This window comes from Lolium perenne, chromosome 4 (assembly GCF_019359855.2).
Source record: "Lolium perenne isolate Kyuss_39 chromosome 4, Kyuss_2.0, whole genome shotgun sequence".
Taxonomy (NCBI): domain Eukaryota; kingdom Viridiplantae; phylum Streptophyta; class Magnoliopsida; order Poales; family Poaceae; genus Lolium; species Lolium perenne.
In genome coordinates, this window is record NC_067247.2 from 339,941,646 (window position 1) to 339,964,384 (window position 22,739).

The 22,739-nt window shown below is 44.2% G+C and overlaps 2 protein-coding genes across 2 annotated transcripts; both read right to left on the reverse strand.

Moving 5' to 3' along the window:
- Positions 1-1,853: 1,853 nt before the first annotated feature.
- On the reverse strand, positions 1,854-6,881 carry LOC127296611 (membrane-associated progesterone-binding protein 4). The gene is made up of 8 exons (XM_051326772.2): positions 6,539-6,881; positions 6,075-6,151; positions 5,743-5,814; positions 5,419-5,456; positions 4,384-4,427; positions 3,581-3,627; positions 3,071-3,245; positions 1,854-2,400 (listed from the first exon to the last, which is right to left on the reverse strand). The coding sequence occupies exons 1-8, from the start codon at positions 6,626-6,628 to the stop codon at positions 2,224-2,226; spliced, it is 720 nt and encodes a 239-aa protein (XP_051182732.1). The 5' UTR covers positions 6,629-6,881; the 3' UTR covers positions 1,854-2,223.
- A 594-nt stretch (positions 6,882-7,475) lies between these two features.
- On the reverse strand, positions 7,476-15,752 carry LOC127296612 (DNA repair protein UVH3). The gene is made up of 14 exons (XM_051326773.2): positions 15,312-15,752; positions 14,360-14,556; positions 14,144-14,279; positions 13,915-13,992; positions 13,743-13,796; positions 13,304-13,488; positions 11,596-13,201; positions 11,265-11,459; positions 10,997-11,082; positions 10,154-10,427; positions 9,901-10,037; positions 9,369-9,453; positions 8,369-8,869; positions 7,476-8,165 (listed from the first exon to the last, which is right to left on the reverse strand). Exons 1-14 carry the CDS (start codon positions 15,648-15,650, stop codon positions 7,662-7,664), a joined length of 4,377 nt encoding a protein of 1,458 aa, XP_051182733.1. The 5' UTR covers positions 15,651-15,752; the 3' UTR covers positions 7,476-7,661.
- Between the last annotated feature and the right edge of the window lie 6,987 nt (positions 15,753-22,739).

Sequence of the window (22,739 nt, forward strand, 5' to 3'; positions counted from 1 at the left end):
AAATCAAAGATCTCCCTCAAATCAGTGATTTAGTGCGACATGAAGTTGTACTTAACCACCCACACTTAATATAGATCCGAGAGAGTACTTCCTTCGCGAATCCAAAGAGTAGTCGTGAGGCAATGGTAATGTGGCGGCGCCACGGAGGAACGGAGGTTCAAGGCGAGAAATGTATTTCTCCCCTACACGTATAACTCAACTTCTTTAAGCGCCAATCGGGGCAATTTCCTTTTAGATGACGGAAACAAAGCGAAACATGCTCGTTGAATGCATGGGCCCGCAAGCCACATCGACACCGATCGATGTTCTATGGTCATTCCTCTTCCCGAAGGTGTTGTTTTGGGGTGGTGGATATACATGCGAGTGGCATCCTTCGCTCGCTCTATCGACACATTCTATTTCGCAATCCACCATGACGTGTCTTTTTTTTGTCAAGTTATTTTAATTTAATAATAATGTGATTATACGTGGCAATGGAATTTCTATTTCTAATGAGATAACTAAATACACCAAATGGCGTGCACAAATTTGTGTAGTTATTAGTTTTCAAAGTTCTTTTACACCTAAATGAACACCAAATCTCTCTCTCTTTTTTCAATTGAAATCACTCTGAAACTTGGGCATCTTCTTTTTTCCACTGTGTTTTGCAACCCACTATGACATGTCCTTTTTGTTGATTTAAGTGATTTCTAAGAAGGTGGTTATATGCAGGTAATGAAGTTGTTGTACGTAGTTCTCTAAAGAGATGCCTAAATACACCAGGTAGTCCACAAATTAGTGTGATTTTTGATTTACAGTATTTTTAGATCTACATAAATAAGTAGCAAACATTCTTTTCCATGGAAATCTCTCTCAAACTGGAGCATCGACTTTTGTTGAGGACGGATCAGAGAGAGCGAGTAATGGCAACAACATGCCTTGCTTTTGTTCCTCGAAAGAGAAGAGGATCCAAATCCCATCATCACCGCTGCCTGAATCTGACGACCGGGCAAGGCATTGAAAGCTTTGGCAAGGAAGAACCCTGGGCATATGCGCATCTACATATGTTTCCTTCCACGGGAGAATCATGCAGCGCCCGGTGCCAGTCGCACGGACCACGTACCATCTTTTTCCTCCTCCGCAACAATGGAGCGTGAAGACTGGGACAATTTTTACTACATGGAACCAGCATCTCTGCAAAAGCCAAGATATTCGACGAGATTCGACGCGCGCCATTATAACACAACATTCAGAAAGCAGAAGGCGAGACTCATGTAACTCGACTCGTAAATACGGCGACGCAGAGACATGCCGATCCAAACGCCGTCGTCGCTTGCAGCACAGACGAAGAGTCGTCACATCACCGCACACCGTTGTCTCTGCGCTAGACGCATCCATGATAACATTGCAAAGAAGCACGTCCCCGTCCTCTTCCGTGTGGTATGATCAGGCGAGGGGACGGCAGAACGGTGGGAAGGAAGAAATGATTCGCAGGCGCCGTGTAGAAAAGAGATGGATACCCATCATCATGCCATGGGGAACGCAAGCTCTGCACCCGGCTGCCATGCCCCCATGGTGTGACTCATCATGCACTCTCCTCTCCTTCGAAGAAAGCCGATGCGTGCAGTGATGCAGGTGCCACACACACATCCCTCTGAATAATTCGGTCCTGCGCTGCGGACAGGAGGTAATGGGATGACGACAGCCTGCGGTAATGGCCGGCCGGGGCGTGCACCTGCAGACCTTGCACTGCAGGGGAACTGTTTTCTGTTTAGTATATTGGCTGCCCGCCCCGATTTCACGGTGAAGCAGCAGTGGCGGCTCACGGGGGAAAAAGATCATGTCGTGTCCATGTTTTGGCCTAACCAACTGAATAACCTAGTAATCGAGGTTCATGGATCGAGATGAAATACGTAGTACAGGTGAATTGACTGAATCTGCGAATACAGCCAACAGCGTCTACACCATCTATCTACTTACCCAAGGTCCCATGACAGTTGGGAGTATCATCAACGTCGATACATCATGGACATCCCCTGGCGCGAAATGATTTGATCGCAAGTAACATTCCCAATCGATTGCAGATCTTCACTTCAGAAGCAACACGATGGCGCTAGATACTCCAAGGATTGGCGATCCACTACTCTCAGGAGAATGAGAGATCATCATGTGATGTACTAGTACTGTTACAACTCTAGCAATGAGTAAAAGCCAAAGAGGCCATTGCAAGCGTACATTCTACTACTACTTCACTTTGCAAGACGTGGAGAGATAATCACAGCCTTCGTACACCACTAGCCCCGGCCTGCCCAGCTCCGCTTCCTGGAAACAGGCGCACCGCTGGCTCACCTTTCCCGTCAGGGCTATGTCTCCTGGCCTCCTCACCAGCCTTGGATAGCCTGTTCCTGCTTCGCACCATACCTGCATACACACCAGCAGGAGGTTTCGTTAAATCCCCTAGGTTCCACATCTTACTGATCTACATACATATGCCGAATTTATGGACCTAGCAACCACACAGGAAAGCCATACGGAACCCGTAGGTTCTACATCTACAGCGGAGTACCCGTACTAGGTTCATCAAATGTGCCTGGTATACCGCTGCCATGCACCCATCAAAGATGTGGTCGCTACAGTAGGTCTAAACCTCTAAGAAGAGATCAGTAGACAGTAGCCACCACATGCACCTGGTTTGTAAGCTACTGCTTATTCTCATCAATACAAGTAATTCCCTATGATATTTTATCTGCAATATACATTGCTCCATGGCTCATTTTGGAGCCAGCTTATGGAAGCTCAGTCATTTTCAGGCAGAACAATGGGTGTTAAACCACGAACAACAGACCTGAAATCGATGTGTAAGCCCTAAAAAACTACTACCCCACCCAGGCAAAATATGTTTCTACACACAACTGCCGGCACTTAGCAGTTAGCATGCTCCCACTAGCGCAAGTTTCATGAGCTCGGTCAGTAACTTGTTTTCAAACTTATTAAGCTGAGGACTATCAGTTCAGTCAGTAATTTGCCATTTAAGAAAAATCAGGTGAACCGACAACAGCAACAGTAGAAACCAATTAAATGGGTTACTTACTTCTCCACCCTCTGCCTGACTCCATTTTGAATTACAGTTGGGTATTTTGTCTTCCTCGCTCTTCTGCTTCTCAAGAAGCTGAGCACCTCTTTTTGCCTTCATCTCTACACCCTTCAGATATTTTGTAGGATTGCCCTGGCTGTCGTAGTAGCGTCCGACAATTTTACCAGAAAATCTGCAACATGCATTTATAGGATACAACATATATCAAGAAAAGCTTTTGTAAAATGATTCAATATTTCCATAATAACATAACATGTTTCACATAGCATAGGCATATAGGTACTACTATCGTAAGCAATACAGACAAGTAACAGGTTTGAGCAATGCCTTTGAACATTGACAGAATAGAGAGATCAGATGAGTCTCTTGTGATGTACAGTTTGCTACAATGGAAGGTACATAACACCACATGCATCATGTTGTTGTCTTAAATGAGTTCTTCAAATCCATAAATAGGTAATACAAAATAAAAATAACTTTGATCAACCAACTACGAGAAAAACTCACATGTATTTGTCAAAGTAAAGTTTCCTCCAGTCAACAATGCTATTTACCTGAAACAAAGCGACAAAACTAACATTAAACAATTTAGAAACAAGGGGAGAAACAATTAGGGTACCGAAAGGGACTGGAAGGTTTTTAATGAGGCGGGCTTGTATGCTTAATATATGGAGTTTTCAAAAAAAAAAAAAAAACAAGGGGAGAGGAGGCGTCACAAACTTTGCATGCGCTTTCAAGCTAGAAAAGTATACATGTTACCATATAAGGAACTCCTCTAAAATTAAAATAAATATAATTATTACAATATTAGGTTCCATACTTCAGTGTTAGTGAAATTTTAGTTTTCTTCTAAATGTAGTGATTTACTGTGTTAACGTAAATATTACTACACATGTTGGCACTACTGGATTATGTCCATCCAACTAGAAGCACATTCTTAAGTAAGAAAAAATATTAAATTCTTATATGAAATTAAAAAGAAACAGGGTCAGAAATTGGTATGTTGACACGTGGAGCAAAAGACAAAACAACTCCATTGTACATGCATTATAATTGAAGTTAACAAAATTTTACACCGATACTTCTTAACTGTAGCAGTTCTTAACAATTTCTCTCTGGTCATCTAGTTCCGTAGAGAAATTTTAAGATGTAATGTTTTATGGAATATAAATAAATAATTAGTAGTATATGCTTGACTTGTAGTAGCTCTGTGACAGTATTTCTCTGGCCATGTAGCTTAGTACCTCTATAGAGAAATTGTAAGCTATATAAAATTACGAATACAAATCATTGGTACAGTATGCTTGTACCTCCATGCTAGATAAGCCCTGTAATGAATCTGTCAGCCCGTCACCTGTTGAATCACAGAAGTGGTTACTCTATTGCATTGTCGCTATGATGTCTGATTTCTATGTTTGATGAATGAACACAGCGATCACTCACAGTAACATTTCAAAGCAAAACATCTTAAAAAGGAAGTCTGAGCATGTATCCTATTCGGCAAATCGCTATGAGAGCTGAAATTTACCTAACGGACAAGAAAATCAACAAGGAAACAAGTTGATTCTGAGTTATCTACAAATAGTGATATCTAACAAGACCACCCATTTAATTTTATGAATAATTAACTACTGATCCAAGCCCTTTACTCCCAGCTTGGATCCAAATACGAAATCTCAATGATGCAGCTTTTTATTTAGTTGAGCGTTGAGACAGGAAGGTGTAATTAGACAGTTAAATCAAGAATTGGTCTGGAGACAACACATGGGTAAGATCCTTGATTCAATGATGGGGCTAATGCAGAAATAAATACAATGTTTGTTGATTATATATTTAAAAAGTGGTTTCGCTCTGAGAGGCTAGAAACTCTTATGTCAATGGGAGAAAAAAATAATGATCTAAACACTTATCTTAGTGGGTCGAACTATAATGATGCAGGTCAATCAAACATGTGCTAGATTATCCAAGAGTGAATATATATAAAAGCATAATCAGTAGTGTTGTATTACGTCAAGCTACACATGATTACATAGCTGCACGAGAGATACTGCTGGTTTGATCCTAATATAGAAGTACTTTTCAGTGATATATTGCTCCATCATCGTCAGCCACAAGTCCATAATATACCCCTTCCCCATATGTAGTTGGATGAACTATTGTCGCTTAGCTAGCACAATACATCAAATAGATTGTATTTTATGATGTTTGTAGTTAATATTGATTGTACCGTAAATTTTATGAAGTTAACGGAGGGCCTAAAATCTATCTGAATACAGCCAACATGTCATGATCACATAACAGATTTATTAGATGTGATTCACTAGCAATAAGATGAACAATCTTACCTGTAAAATTTCCAGAAACAAACGCTCGTGATGCGTCCCTGTTAAGAAAATGCTACTTCAGTATCAGCGTGGAAAATGAGATGAGCTGTTCGAAATTTAACAAAAACTCAATGTAACCATAGAATGGCCTAAGATTCTCAGTATTTCTGTCTCCCACTGGGTGCACCCCTTAAATTTAAATTACCATCAACAGGGTTAAAACTGCTTATACTACTAGTGGAGAGTTTAGAGCAAGAAATTCTGAAATTATACATAAATGATTACAACGAGGTAACAACAAAGCATAGCTCAGAATCCAGAACACAATAGAAGTATAAACGTTACCTGCCAGAGAAGTGATGATAACCACCCCCGGGACCATAATGTGACCTTCCTTTTGTGACGTCAAACACCGAGCTGAATTATCAGATGAAAGGGCGAAATAAGCTCATACATAGTCCAGGAAGTTGGGTGTGGAGTTAAGGGAATAGACCGTCCATAGAATTAAGCAATGTAAGTCTATAACTTGCATTTACGAGCAAATAATTTGAACCTATTTTGTACTAAAGCAAGGTCAGGTTTCACTGTATATGTGTGAGGCAGATTGAAAGGTCCCAGTTGCTATAATAGTAACACATGCAAGAGAAATTTTTAAGGAGCGAAAGAAGCACAAATACCCCAAAATCCCAAGTAGTATGGGTAACCCCTCATCCGTTCCATTGTATACCGACAGTTCCTCCGGTGTCCACAACCTCTGCAAATTGCAGCACATACATGAAGAGAAAAAGGTGTTACAACAGGAATTTATATCCCCAAATGAAAATTTCCCTTAAATCCTTACTTCTTAAATATAAAGCTATAGCTCAGAAGAGCAACAATCACAAGTCCACTGCACAGCTACTAGACAGAATCCCATTGATTTTGCTTCCACATATAAGTTGCAGTTGTAATATAATAACACAGATGTGTAGCGTCTGGATCAAGCCCTTGACCGGCTGACACATCGAATCAGCAAACCAGGATTTAGTCTGTAATTTTGTATCTGAAGCAGTTGCAAGTGCCAACGCAGCTACCGTCGGTCGAACAAGCGAGCTTTATTAGAGAGTGGGAATTTCTGGGTGGAAACGAACAGAGAACGCACCGGTTTCCTGAGGCGGTAGAGCTGGAGGAGGACCCCGATTAGGGCCGCGAGCAGCGCGAGACCCAGGAGGAGGCGGGCGCCGAGCGCCATCCTTGTAGCTCCGAGAGATCCACCAGCCAGTCCACCAATACAAGCACCGCCGCGAACCGCCTCCGCGAGGTGGAACTGGCTTTGGGACGCGGCGACGGAGCCTGTTGGGTTTGGGAGCGGACGGGAGACCTCCCGAGTCGTCGGAGTGCACAACGGAGCGGCGGGTTGACGGAGGCGCGACGGCGACGCGGGGGTTTGGTTGGGTCAGGAACCACTCGAACCAGTTTGCCGTCTCTGAACTGAAGAGAAACGACGTCCGAACATACGGATAGCGCAGCGCAGAAAACAGACGAAGAATCATGGAGAAATATTGCATTTGCATTAGCCTAACATGGTTTCGAATGTACTGTAGAAATCTGGAAAAGCTTTTGTATCGGTGTCGTTTAAATTTGCTGATGAGAACTTTGACCCTTCACCAAATTGAGTTAAGTGAGACGGAAAGTGTTTGACCCAACGGAGCCAAAAGCTTTGCCCCATTAATTAATTAAGAAGAGAGTTAATTAATTAAGAAGAGAGTGTCCAGTTTTTAGGAGAAAACCGAGCACAAATCTACAATAACCGGATCAAGCCCACACAACCACATTCAAGTTAAAAGAAGAGCTAAAACATCAGGGTCACACCACTCCACTCTAGCCAACACATGAGACCACAGCACTACGAACAAACACCCAAACATAACACACCAACACCGCACCAAACAAAGATAGACCATGATATTGGGGACACTCATCAAACCACTCCGGATCCTAGGTAGGCAGCAGTTAAGGTGGCGAGAAAATCGCAAGCACCAATTTGGCTTGGCCTTGCAGTTATCTGGCAATGGGAATACAGAAAAGCAAGTTGGATCTAAATGTTGACAATAAGCGGACATTTTCTCAACAACAGTTTAGACTACAAGCTCTGAGCTACAGAGCAGTAGCAAAAAAAACTAACTGCAAAGTTAGCAAACTATCAAAACGTGAGCTACACCAACTTGAACGGAAGAGGCTATAATGACAAGAGTCGTGAAGCGTGATACACTGTAAATATGCCGCTATTTTCTCCTACGTTTGATGGGCGTTGGCAAACCAGGGCCGGCATTACGTCTCTTTGATGAAGATGCAGCTGGGGCCTCCGTACTTTTACCACCGTCTGAAACCACGCCAATATCCTCGCATGCATCACTTGTTCCATCCACCGTCTCCCCACCAGATCGATCAACTTCTGTACCTTGTTCATCCTCCTCTTCCATGCAGAATCCACCTCCAGTGAAGAGGTATTCTTTTGGTGCAGACTCTGTCTGGTCCTCTCCTAACTCAAAGCCCAAGGGGTCTTCATTTATATCTTCAGCGATGTGTGGATCCTCATGCATCTGATCGCTGTTCAGTTCGCCTGTATCCTGACGGAGCAGATTGAATTGCGTGTCTCGTCCAGCCATGTCACCATCTGTGGAAGTTTGGCTTGGGTCATTGTTATCAACTTGATGCAGGGGAACATCGTTGTCATCGGCTTCATGGTCATCTTCCATGTATGTTACTTGTTTCCTCTTCCTATTTGACTGCAGAAACAACAACAGCATGCAAATATAGTAAGGTTCACACGTTCATTCTGATTCATAATGAAGCGTATATTTGTTGCAGGCATGGCTAAGAAGGTATATTGGATATGGCAGAAGTTTTCTGTCCACATGGCAGTACTTAGTTTAAAGAAGTGAGATAAGCACCACAAAAAAGAGAAGGCAAGAAAATGATAGCAACTTACCCTACGAACTGTGGTTCCTTCTGATTTGTAGTTGTCTGTGTGCCTTTTATGTGAATCCTCATCTGGGGACAAAGTAGACCCTTTAATTTCTGAATCTTCCTGATTCCTACTGGTCTCTTGTCCAACATTCATCCTTTTTCGACCTCTTCCTCTAGAACGACCAGAAGGGACTGCAGACTTTTTCTTACTTGCACTTCTATGTTCTTTTACGAGTTCATCTGCATCTGCATCTGCAAAGCTATTAGGATCACCAATTTTGTCATCTTCATGACTTCCCATCTGTCTAGGTCCAGCACTAGTGTTCCGTTTCCCTCTCGGTTTAGAGGGGCCTGCCTCTTTCTTCTTGGATGCACTACTAGTACTGGGACTATCCTCATTGAGTTCATCCGTTTCTGAAAAGGTTTTCCCAGTAATACCCTTGATAGCTTTCTGAACCCTTTTGCTACGTATTTTGGCAAATCTCTCGTTGAATGAATAAAATGCCTCCATGCGCAGCTGAGTCTGCATTTAAGTAAAAGCTCTCCCCATTAACATGTACCCATTTCAAATAACCAATACTTTTTGTTAGATAGCCATAATTTCCAGATAAACGAATGTAAGACGTTTTAGCCATCTTATAGGTGCACTCACTTTTGTTTGTATCTAGTCTACTTTTAGTGTGTAGGTTCACTCTTTTTTAGTTTGTATCTAGTCTACTTCAAAAATATTTAAAACATCTTATATTAGTACACGGGGGGAGTATCTCCTTAAAGCTAAATGAAAACCACGCACTGAAGACCACAAGTATTGAAGTATTGAAACAACAGACACCATGTCTAACATATTTATATTACTCACTCCGATACATAATAAGTGGGTTTTAGATGTTTCAAACTTTTGGTATTATGTGAGTTAAAAGTTCTGAAAATCAACATTAGGCATAAACCGGCTATAATCAATATTGAAGTATCCTAGGATACAGTACATATTGTTGATGATATTCCTGAGATCGACGACAAACCTCATGCTTATTATACTCTTTCAAGACTGGAAGCAGTAGTTCATCAGCTTTCTCCTTGTTCCAGCCAAACCTTTCCCAACATAACCTAAAGAAAGTCAACATTGCAGTTTTTGTTACTGCACCAAAATATATTGACGAAATAGGAGAAAAATGCATATGTATTACTACTGTGTTCTTCTCAATTACATTATTCTTCCTTAAAAAGAACTTCCAAGGACAAACTTCCATAATTTTGAAAAATAACTCACACAGAGGCCATGTGTCATTTTGAAATGAAACCTAACCCCACAAAAGGCACAACCATGTGTTCTACCATTGAGTTACCCCATGACTCCCATTCAACTATAAATAAAATACAGACAATATTTGTCAACAATCTCTCAGACCAGTACAAGCAAGCAGGCCCTCTGTCCCTAAAAAGATATGATCAAAAATAGAGGGAACAGAGTGTAATTCACAGGACGAGTCAAGGCTATATTTGATCGCTTGAGTGTATTCACAGGAAAATTTTGTTCTCTTAGAGAAAACTTACTTGCGTAGCAAGCTTAAGTCTGGTCTTCCCCAGGAAAAACGTTCTGTTGAATCATCCACTTGTGGAGAAATGTATGCACTGATAACTGTCTCACTAGGAAAAGTGGAAGGAATATGCCAGTTCTTGCTTACGTTCCTCTGATAAATACAGATTTAGTAATCAGTGTATTAGAAATATTAGAGAAGCATGTATCAGATATAACCAAGCAACTAAAGCAGTTCAGAAGTTACTCCCTAAAATAAAACATGCTTACATGCTTACTCATAAATACTTCCTTGACATGTTGCTTCTCGTTAGAAGATTGGTTATCATCAGGTCCTTCAACACATTCAGGTTGCAGGCTATTTCCCTTTTCACACGATTCATTTGCACCAGGTTTTCTTCTCTTTGAACTGCCACTGGTCTCCATATCAAGTTTCCCCAATATTGCTGGATCGGGCGATTCAATCCATTCTCTGAACTTCTGGAGGCCATCTTCCTCCGGAAATGCGTTTACAACTTCAATAGCATTCACAATGCCAATACCACTGCACGGCCAGTATATAAAAGTGTAAGCAGAACACCATAGAAAATTTTAAATGACAGCAAGATGATTGCTTAAGGATTTCTTGCTCATTGTAAGCTAAATAACCAAGACAGCAATCTCTTCATGCAAAGCCTTATAGATTTGTGTATTTCATTAATCACTAGACAGGCTTTCAAAATAGAAGAAATATTGCGACAACCCTTTCCTACAAAATATAACTTGCTTTTGATTTCTGGAACAACAAATTTGTCTGATCTTCCTAGTACACAACTCAGGGAGAAAATCAAGATTTGTGTATTTCATTAATCATTAGACAGGCTTTCGAAATAGAAGAAATATTGCAACAACCCTTTCCTACAAAATAAAACTTGCTTTTGATTTCTGGAACAACAAATTTGTTTGATCTTCCTAGTACACAACTCAGGGAGAAAATCAATTTTGCATATACTTTTTTATAAATGATATAGCCTGCAAATTGTGAGCATACAATATCCCCTCTAACAAGTAACATTAGTTCCAATTCTTTTCAAGATCTAATAAAACGTGAGAGATATTCTTGCCAGTTATTACCTAATTCCTTCAGTGTAGTCACTCCCAAGAAGCAAAGCCATACGTATTAATTGTTCCCTTGTTAGCCCAAGCTCAGATTCGATGTCCTGAAATAGAATTATAATAGTAATTGAAAAGCATGATCCAGCTCAGATAAGCTGTTTTTCATTATTGCTTTAACTGGAAATGCTGATCCAGCTCAGATAAGCTGACTTTCACTAGTGCTTTAGCTGGAAAAGTAATGCAAGTAATCGGGACTAGAAAGCAGAAAGAGGATAGACCGTTATACCTTCATAAGGTATGTTTCCACATACTTCCTTTCATCAAATATATTTTTATAAACATTCCTTGCCCCAAACAGGAAGACATCTGAATCATCGGTAACAACTCCATCAACAAGGTTGTTAATTTCCATGTATGCACACTGTGCTTCAGCTTCCATGGGTGCAATTATATATGGCAAGCCAAACATTTGGAGCAATTCCTGTATCAAGCAAAGGTATATACAGCTTAACACAGTGTACTAATAAACACAATTAAGTACATCCCAGTTTAGCGATAATAACTCTCGGCGAAAAATTCTTAGCTAATTAAAAGAGGTAAAGTGGATTTCAACAAACCTGGCATTCAGCAAACATCTCACTGCTGACAGACTCTGCATGGCTTTCAAACTTACGCCTTTCATTTCCAAGATCTACCTGTTCTTGTCTAAGAAAGGATATTTCCTCCTCTAGATTATTTTCTGATATGATATTGTTATCATAATTCTCACTCAATTTGGTAATGTTTATATCTTCCTGGACAACATTTTCCTTCTGTATAGCAGTGTTGGCTACTAATTCATCCATCAAAAGCTCCTTCCGGGGTGCCTTGGAGGTTTCTCCGATATAAGGATCATTTATGTTGCATTCTGATTTATGAGAATTTGAAGTGTTGTGCTTGATAACTTCATCGCTATCATCCTTAGGCCGTTCGTGAGTTGTTGGTGCAGATATGATTGTATCATTGTCCTTTGAGCTGGGAGATTGTCTTGCAGCAGAAGTACTGGTGGATACATTATACGGAGGAAGAGACCCCGGCAAATAATATTTGTTCGTACCAGTTTGTCCATCGTTGCTCTCCCTTTGAGCTTGGTTTTTATTTTCTTGTCCATCAGCTTCAAGCACTTCAGGATCATGCATAACACCATCCTCACCAGCATTGCTTTCTACTCCTAATTCTTTGATTGTTTCTTTACAAAAAGAAGCTTCAGAGTTGTAATAAGTTGTACCAGGAGCTTCAGATGGTTCGGGAACATCAGATGTTTGTAAATCTTTAGGGACCCCATTCTCAAATTCCTGCTTCTCAGAATCCTCTAAACTTCTCCTTATTGCTTCTTGTATGAGAGCCTCTTCTTCTATATCCCCTCTTGGTAATTTAAACTGATTGTATTCACTACTGGAAGGAACATCAGGAACATCGAAGCCACCTTCCTCCCATTCCATCTCATCGTCGGCAGAACAGTTATCAGGCACTGACGATTGATAGTCCTTCTCACCGAACTTCTTTGGAAGTATTTCTTCTTCTATGACACCTTCTTCCCAAATGCCCTCAGAGTTGTCAGATTCCTCTGCATTTTTAGCCAAACGATCATCATCAGCAAAGAAGCTGGATGAAGTTCCAGAAACTAAATGCAAAAACAGCTCATCGTCGTTGTCCTTCGCTCCAATTTGATCATCAGCAAAAGATATCTCTATTGTTTCTTTGCTTCCATGGTCGGAACCCTCACAAATGTCATCAGATCCTCCTACAAGTGATGAGGTGTTATCATCGACGCCAATAGTTTCAGCAAGATCTTCAGTCAGTCCAATAGAACTCTGCAGCCTATCATTTTCAAAAAGATGTTCTGGAAAATCTGGAGGTTCTTCATTGCTAGTTGATCCTTTGCTTAGATTGGTGTGTCCCATGACTTTTGCCTGCTCGTGCTCTTTGATAAAATCCAAATTCCTTTGAATATCACGAGTCATACGAATTCCCATTGCTCTGACCCTACTTACTCTCATCCTTCCTCTCTCATCACGGTACGTCTCAACATCAGGCCCAAAATCCGTCAAAGGCTCACTGTTGTGAGAGTTAATTGATCTAGAAGTACTTGAGGGACTGGATTTGAAGACAGCAGAACCAATTTCCCTTTTTGATTTAGCGCTATCAATAATATGCTCATCTACACCTCTTTGTGCTAACGTCCTGATTCAGAAAAGTACAATCTAATAAGTGATATCCGTACAGGTTGGAAAGTTTGAGGACACTCCCTAAATGCACACACACAGACATAAATACATCACTTACTGTTTATCCCCAGTGAATGATGATGAGAAAATGAACTCTCTGTTGGCTTCTGACGCTATTTTCGATGTCTGGATGCCCCCAACATCCTTACCTGCAGCACCCCTCTGAACTTCTTCTATTTCTCGACGGAAAGCAACAGTTTTCAGATAGGACTGTATTTGAAGCTCCGAAAATTTTGCTGGCTCCTGCAAGGAGGCAAGGCATTGTAAGACCATATGTACAAACCCCAACCCTAACATTAACCATTACTGAAACAGGGACAAGTTTTGAAAATTCATTCATCTAATAAAAGTGTAAGGGTTGATTGATGCTTAAAACAATTAACTTACTAAAGGAGTCCAAAATCCATAGAATTACTGAACCACATTTGGAAGGTATCAACAGTGCAACACTAGTGATATATTTAGCCATGCATATGATCGAAAAGTACATCTGGTACCTTTTTTATTTTCTGATACTTCTGCCTGTTTTCAGCCATCACCCTCTCCCTCATCTAAAGCAAACACAAATAATAAAATAAGATACATTTCTCAATAGTCTGTGATCATATACATAAAGAGTTGAAGGTAGTACAAATGACAGACAGACGAATACTAGTTTGGCCCCATTACCTGGACAAGTAGATCTAACTGCATTGATGGAGGGAGAGAAGCTAATACCGCAGGGTCAAGGTCACCAGTTGTCATAGGCTGAAATTGCGTTACAAAATCCAGTGTCTTTCAAACAGACTTAACACATAAAACACTCAACCATTGTGCCATGAGAAGATAAAGAAAATCTTTTGTGAACAAGAAGATAGCCAATTAAAAATGACTTTTCATTGACTTAGCTGTGACTTACAAATATCATCTCTTCGTCGTCATCGTTCTCATCCTCATCAATGCCAGTTCCTTCTTGCACTGTAACACTTGCAGAATTGTGTTCCCCTTTTCCTATGAAATCTGCCTCGTCCTCTGCAGCAAGTGACGCGGCCAGCCTTAACACATGCAACGAAAGTATCAACTTACTGACCTTAACCAGCAAGAAAACATGTGAAAATTACAGAAAGACACACACAGTTCATCCAGCTTTTCCTGGTTGATAGGTGCAACTGTTCCCCTGCTGTTCTCGCCATCGTCATTTCGGTTTTGATCTCCAATTGCTATCTCAGTTTCTTCTCCTCTACTGCTCTCAGCTTGCTTGCCCTTAGCATCATGCTTAGCCCTGTCACTTTTGATTTGTGCTGCCAATTCTTCAAGCCTACTTGCCTTGAGCTGATAACACAGGTTAAAATCATCAATACCTTGGTAGTGGCTTTACTTACCCAATTTAAAAAACCAGTACACCTACATGATGGCATATCTTTGCTAACCAGTCATTGAAAAGCGTGCAGTTTAGGGAGAAAAGGCACATTTACGATGGATAGATGATTTTGGAAGACAAAGTGGAACGGTTTAAACAGGTTCTTCCTCCAAGCACAATTTATCACCATCAATAAACTTTATGGCGCAAACAACTCCCACAATGCCTAGTTGCATACTAGGGTTTGAAGATAAGTATCCTACATATATTCTTAAAATATGAATTGTTCTGGAAGTGCTATAGGGGAAAAGTTGTGAGATTAGTTAACCCCTTACCTCCTGGCAAATGCTGAATCAATTATTCTTTTAACAGGATAAAACCCGGATTCCATTATAAGATAAGCAAAGTGAAACAACTTAGTTAATCATGTCTATAAGAAAACTTAATTGCCACATTTTAGCACAGAAACTCAACTTAACATCTCCAGGGAGAGGAATATATGCATCCCAGTATAACTAGAACATCTTCAAGTCCACTGATCAAAGCTTAATCAGTTGTATATATTTATTAAGATCGAAACAGGGTCCAATATGCAAACACTATGTATATTAATTGGGGGATGCGGAATATCACGTAGTATGCAGCAGCACCATTCACAAGCATCATCAAACTGTGGGAGGGGATTGCCCAAATTAAGCACGAAGAGGGGAGGGGGGAGGTTACTCACATGGGAGATTAGGAGCTTCTCGGCGGTCTTGCGGACCTTGGCCTGAGCGGCGTCGCGGTGGCGGCGTCGGGCGGCGAGGGTTCGGCGCTTGAGGGCCGGTGTGGCGCCGTCGAAGACGAAGACCGGGCGGGCCCGGAGGAAGAGGAGCTTGCAGATGCGGCGGAGGAAGCCGAGGATGTGGGCGTCGCGGATCATGTCGCCCTTGTCGTCCCGCATCGCCCGCATGAACTGCACCATCCAGATGCTGGCGTCCACCGCCAGCCGCTTCCCCGCGAGGGTCTCCACCGACACGCGCCGCCCCACCGGGGCCAGCAGCCCCCACAGGCCGTGCACGCCCATCTGCCGGTCACCCCGCGGCGGCGGACGAAGCAGGCGGCGGTCGGCCGGGCGCCGAGGAGACGGAAGTTAGGATTTATGAGTTCCCCCTCGCTACGAGAGATGTCGCGAGCTGGGAGGCCTGCGCAGGAAAGGTCAAAGGCGGTTTGGTTAACCGTGTGCTTTGGGTTCATGGATCAATGTGCATGGGTCAGATTTTTTTTTTTTAGAGCAACCACATATTTCATTAATTGAAAACCAATTTACATGAAGCAACCCATGTGGAAACTAAAAGATAAACCGAGATAAAATGATTATCCTGAATTTGCAGATAAAATTCTAAAAGATCGAGAAATACAAAACGATCCCTAGGGTTTCCTGCAACCATCGTAGCCAGCGGCCGCCGTCCAATTCCAACGCCACCGAGACAAACTCAAGAAGAGATGCCGAGCCTCCACCGTTGCAAGATCCAAAAAAGCACTATCGCCAACGAGGCTTTGTGAGTCGATGAACAGGCCTGCTGCACGCAACGAGGCACGTGTCGATGTGGCACGTCGACCGGGGGACGTCCCCGTGCTGTCTTGGACCAAGATACGCCGCCTCCCATCGACGAAGTCGGAGAAGAACGACATATCCACCACCTCCGGACCAATATCTTCGGTCCAGAAGAACCACCTCGCCCCGGCCCCCAGTACCATCGTGGACAACGACAAATGCCAGTGACACGTCGAGAAACAGATATCGCCAGATCTGAAGAACGGCGAGAAGACCAAGCTGCCGACCTAAAAGATCGACAAGCATACATTGCCAACAACTCCGAGACGCCGCCGTGAAGGTCGCCGCCGGTGTGGGAGTGGAGTTGAGGCAGATTTATTAGCCCGAGCGTCGCTCCCACCACCCCAATGACGCATCATAGCAGACAAACCGTAACTACAAAACGAAGTAGGAACGAGGTCCCCTCCCCCTCCTGCCGCCAGAGCGGCAAGCGGAGGGAGAGGGGCCCAGAGCTCACGCCTGTGAAGATAGGATCTGGCCGCCGCCACCGAGCAGGGCAAAACGTTTACGTCTGTGCTATGTTGTCTCTATCTCTAACTTTAATGGTTCTCCTAATGGATGAAGAACAGAATTGAGACATATGCGTTTGTGTTGGTACTCTGATATTTGCTCTCCTTTTTGCAGCGCTTTTCGCAAAATAGCGATCAGCGTCGCTGTGCATGGATCAGATTTTGTGTATGGGATGATCCACATTATCATGATCCTCTTTTTTAGGTCATGATAATATTATAAAAATTGATTAATATGTTTTAAACTTTAATTAGCTTAACAAAAAATTATCCTGCCTCAATGGCTCAATCGAGACCGCCATCGGCACATGCCTCGATGGCGATGTCTTGCAAGTCTAGACCTTGGAAAGCACAATCTTCAAAACAAGAGGGAAAAGCAACGCGAGATCGACGCCATCGTCCGCTCCTGCACTGCAAGGTCTAGGCCTTGACCCGAAGATATGAGACGAGGAGATCGACGTTGCCGTCCGCCCCTGCACCGCAAGGTTTGCTTTAACCTAGAGCAAACCTTCCTCTACGCATGCAACCTGTTAAACCCGCAACGGTGCCGGTCTACAAACCCACTGGCCCAAGCACCTCCAGCACGGCGACGGCGCCACCACACCACGCACAAGCCACTGACCTCACCGCTAGCAAGCCATGCCCAACCAAATCTAACGCCTTGGAACTCCGGCCCAATGCAACAACCCAGTCCGCCGTCCGCATCACACTAAGGTGACCAAGGAGCATGAAGAGGGCACCACCCCCACTCTAACACACCGGCTAGGACCGATGGTGTCGCACCAAAAGGGAAATTGAAGCTTCGCTCGGAGCCGCGCAAGAAATGACGGAGGAGCGTGAAGCGTTGAGACGGCCACCATCGACGGTCGACCGCATGCGCGCACCGGGGCCGAGCATCCGCACCAGCGCGCAGGCGAGAAGAGCCCCACCGAAGTTGCCATCCACGCACCCACCTGTCAACCACGCGGGCTTAGCTCAACGGAGTCATTCGGCGGTGGCAAGCGGGGCCTAGGGTAGGAGGGGTGCGAGGGCAACAAATCTGGGGTTGCCCCGAGCCGCCATGGGGACGCCGTGGTGGTCGGGGAAGGGGGTCTCGTGAAACAGTATTGCTAATTGGCTCTGATCCTACCGAAACTGTAGGAAAATGTTCAGAAGGTAAAGTACTGAGTATCTCGAAGTACAAATTTTTGCCCAACGAGAAAGCTAATGCACCTACAATAGCTACAAAACTCAATACGCATGCTTTTGCATTTACTAGAATTTTAGATAAAGAACAATACAATCATTCGCACATCTCCTTATACACAGTAGCAACTGGAACTAATTCAACTTCAAGTTCAAGTTGCTGGTACAACAAATGAAAGCACGGTGCAAGTAGTATCAGATCCCAAACACCCACCAGTTGTGAGTGTTTAGTACCCTAGGCATGATGTAAGAGCGAGTGCGGCGCGCGGTGGCTCGCAGCCCCCCGTCCTTGTCGTACCGGAGCTTGAATTTTGTCACGTAGAATAGGTAGAACGGGTCGAGAATCTCCTCGTGCGCACCTTTCCGTGACCGGTGCTCGACGAGGCAGAACTTGCCACGCCCCATGCGCGTGAGCACGACGACGTTGGTCCTCTCTTTGTCCTCGCAAACCATCGTCTCCTTGGCGAGCTTCCATGCCGGCGGCGCCAGCCCTACTTCCCCACCACCTGCGGCGGACACGACGTCGCAGGAGCACACGCTCCCTGTCTCGGTCGAATCTCGGTAGAGCCCCACCCATGCATCGACCTCGCCGTCGTAGTAGGCGCGTCCTCGGAAAGGCAGCAGCCAGTCGCCGTGGCGCCTCCACTCGTGCGTCCCGGTGTCGAACGAGTAGGTGCCATGTTGGTGCACGGAGAAGAAGACGGTGCGGCCGTCCGGGTGCGCGGCGTGGCAGGCGAGCTGCCTGAAGTTGAATGGCGCCACGGCGGGGACGGCGTTCCAGGCCCAGCCCAGTTTCTCGTCGGCGGCGAGCACCTCCAAGTGATCGTCAGCCTTGTACAGACTGGTAGAGCCCATCACGTATAGCCTGTCGCCGGCGGGCACAAGCTCGGAACCTTCCCGTACCTGTTTGGGGGTGCGAGGGCCGACGACGAGGCCTCCTGTTGCCGTGTCGTACACAAGGGCGGGCGCGCCCTCCTCCTCCTTGCTGTAGTTCATGGCGATGATTCTAGTGCCCACAGCGGCGAATCGTGCAGCACAGTTACGGTGGCACTCCAGGCGAAAGACCGGCGGATCTGGGGGGCGGTTTGCCTGCGAGTCCAAGTCGGTGCCAGGGTCACCGTCCAAGTCGGCCACATCCACCTTGTATATGCTGTACCCGTTGGTCCAGTCGTCCACCACGAAGAATAGATGGTGCCGCCGGCGTTCTGACCGCCTGGATCTTGGGCCGCAATCATCGTCGGACCTGCGCCGCTTCCACATGGCTTGGCTTCTGGCCGCTATCTTCGGTCTGATTGAAGTTTGGCCAAACAATCGGGTCGACGATCCGTATATATAGACGGAGATATGTCAATGACGGTTTTGCGGTTTGCAGCCAGTCCATGTTTGCATCGCTGAACAAATTAATTTCTGTGCGCACATCCGAGCCGGAATCGGACACAACAAATTGGTTAGATTTTTGTAACAAGCACCACTGGGGTATCGGATCCTAATACTAGTCACAATGGGGAGTATCATATAGTAGTATCATGCATATGGTACTAGTGTGATACTATCTTCACAATGCATAGTATCATTTAGTTGTATCATAGGTTAATTATATTTAGTGATTTGTAGAATCTCAATGCAAATGTGTGTACAAGATTGATTTGACATTAATTTTTCTAGTTCTACGTGCTATGATACAGTATCTGCTATGATAGAATATCTACCTATGATACTACTACCATCTCTTTTTCTTCATTTATTGATGTGACACATCAGCTTTTTGCATGCATGTGATGCATACTAGCTATGATACTCCCATTGTGAGTAGTCTAACCATCGGAATAACTTCTTAACTATCCCCTTAAAAATAAGGCTAGCCATAGTACTAATATCATAGCTAGTATCATGTGCTGATGTGGCAGCTAATTAAAGAGGGAGAAGAGTAGAGTAACATAGGTAGATACTGTATCATAGCGTAAACAACAAGAAAAGTTAATGCTAAACAAATCTTGCACACAAATTTGCATTGAGATTTTAAAAACCAATAAATATAGCATGACTATGATACTACTCCATGATACTGTCCACTATGGAGATCACACAATGATATCAACGTGTTGCAGCAGTCTCCGGTGTTCAGCAAATTAGTGGAAGGTCATGCTCCACCATGCAACTATGATATCAATGACCACCAATATACCAAAGACTGTTATCTAGCCGATTGTATATACTTAAAATGGATCACTTTTATCAAAACAATCTCGGCTCCATCAGGTCAGAAGAATTGTCACTTTGCTTCGCGATAGAAGGCTTGCAGGAAGGATGTCGAGCGGGCATTTGGTGTGCCTCAAGCTCAATTTGTAATTGTATTGTACCCTGCTCTAAGCTGGTCTCACGATCAAGTGTGGGAGGTGATGCAGCCTTGTGTGATCATGCACAACATGATCATCGAGGATGACCGCAATAATCATGTCAGGACACATGTTGGTCCATATGAGTGTCAGGGCCTTTTGCGGAGGTTGATCATGAGTTTCCTGCAGATTTTGCTGATTTTCTCGTCATGCACGCAGAGATCCGTGATAGCAATGTTCACGAGCAATTTCAAAATGATCTCGTTGAGCATATGTGGAGGATCAAAGGATTATCAGCAAATACCGCGACGCCTTGATCTAGCCCCATTTATCACATTTGTTAAGTTGTTTTATTGATTGATGTATTTTAATTTGAAAACAATTTTGGCAAACATATTTATTTGTATGCTATGTTTAATGGTTGTGTTTTCGAAAACCTTTTAAAATATGTTTGGGGGCGGCGTTTGGGGGACGCGGCTGGGAAGCGACGTCCACAAACATAGCACGAACAAAACACATCCTCAAAGGCTCGATCCGGTGACCGTTTAGAGGACGTTTTGAGGGACGCGGCTGGAGGTGCTCTTAAATTCTATTTCAGAACAACAGTATTGGATACTTTCGATATTTTACGTCTGTAGGGCCTCTAGATACCCTGAAACAAGAATGTCTACGAATTGTTTTTTACAGGAGCTCGACTGGTCTAGACGTCATGTCTACATGACCGGCAGATCTAGGAGGTGGAATCCAGGCGATGATGTACTGATTGAAGGCCTCTATGCCGCATGGGATGGCAAGTGTTGTTAACCCGGAGCCGGAATACGGGCATCCAAAGCTACCAACTGCCGCCTTTCGTCTCTCGCGTACATGTGCAGCATATCACCAGTGCAACACGTCCAACGCTGCACTCAGCATGAATGGGCCGTCATATCACCCTGCTCATTGATCTCTCCCTGCGAGTATTTATCAGGCTAAGCATTCATTTCCAGATGTTTCCTATTCCTAGCGCTAAGTTAACACCATACCTTAATTAATTAGGAGCAAACCCCTCCTGAGTTCGTTCCACATCACCCATATCATCTCGTATGTGATCGCTTTCGCAAACGCACGACCGTCATAAGAGGACCGGACAATGTAAGGACATAGTCACCCAGCAACACGTGATTGCGCTATTGCGCTACGTACAAAGTTTTCCCCTTGTTTCTCAACCCCTGGGGTGTGGAAAAGGCTGGTGTGAAGCTCCTCAACTATGGGCAGAATGTACGCCCTCGATTGGTCCTCGATCATATATGCGCAAGAAATCTTAAATTATTACTGTATTAGGAAACATGCCCGCGCGTTGCTGCGGATTTTAAATAGGAAAAATATTTTCTATCCTTCATGCTTGATTGTCCCGACGAAACTGCTCCCGCACACCACGTAGGTGGACCCTACCACATTCAACTTATCCCTATCTCCTCTAGTTTTCTTTTGTCATCTCCATGCACTCCGGTGTAGCTCCTCCGTGAATTTTTGCCGCTCCTTCGTTGCGTCACCTACGCCCAAGCAGCCGTCGCACCGCCGTTTGCGCAAACCGTCGCGTCACCGGTTGCTGACGCGAGATGGATCCGCGGCCGCCGAACGCCGTCGTCCATTCCCGTCCATGGTCATCATCTGTCGCCTTTCCCGACCAGGACCGCCGATGTAGTGCCTTCCCCCTTCCCTGCCCGTGGTCGGAGCAGTCGTCTTGGTGGACACGCACATGAGTGCGTCCTCCGGCTTGGTCGGCCTTGCGCACCTTGCAGCCACGGAGATTGCCTCCGGCTTGGCCTCGGCGCACAAGGGGTGTCGAAGGCGGAGCTGCTTCGAATCCATGGCGGAGAATGGTAACCCCAGCTTCCTCGGCGCCCCGTCGTCGCCGAAGATGGTAGCCATGGTTGTTGCGACTGTTGTTGGCAATTTCTACGAGAGAAGATCAAATGTGTTGCCACGCGAGATTGGGGCTGCTGCAAGCCAACACCGACGTGCTGCCCACTGGCAGTGGCGGTGCTTCCGATGGGCGGGGCTGCTAATGGTCATCGACGGTGCTGCAAACTGTCAGTGGCGGTGCTGCGAATTGCCAACAGAGGTGGTGCAAACCGTCAGCAGCGATGTTGTGAATGGCCAACGGTGGTGGTGCAAGGTGGTGCAAACCATTAGCGGCGGCGCTGCTGAAGGAGATATGCCCTAGAGGCAATAATAAAGTGGTTATTATTTATATCTTTATGTTTATGATAAATGTTTATATATCATGCTATAATTGTATTAACCGAAAAATTAGTACATGTGTGATATGTAGACAAACAAGAAGTCCCTAGTATGCCTCTTAAACTAGCTTGTTGATTAATGGATGATTAGTTTCATAATCATGAACATTGGATGTTATTAATAACAAGGTTATGTCATTGTATGAATGATGTAATGGACACACCCAATTAAGCGTAGCATAAGATCTCGTCATTAAGTTATTTGCTATAAGCTTTCGATACATAGTTACCTAGTCCTTATGACCA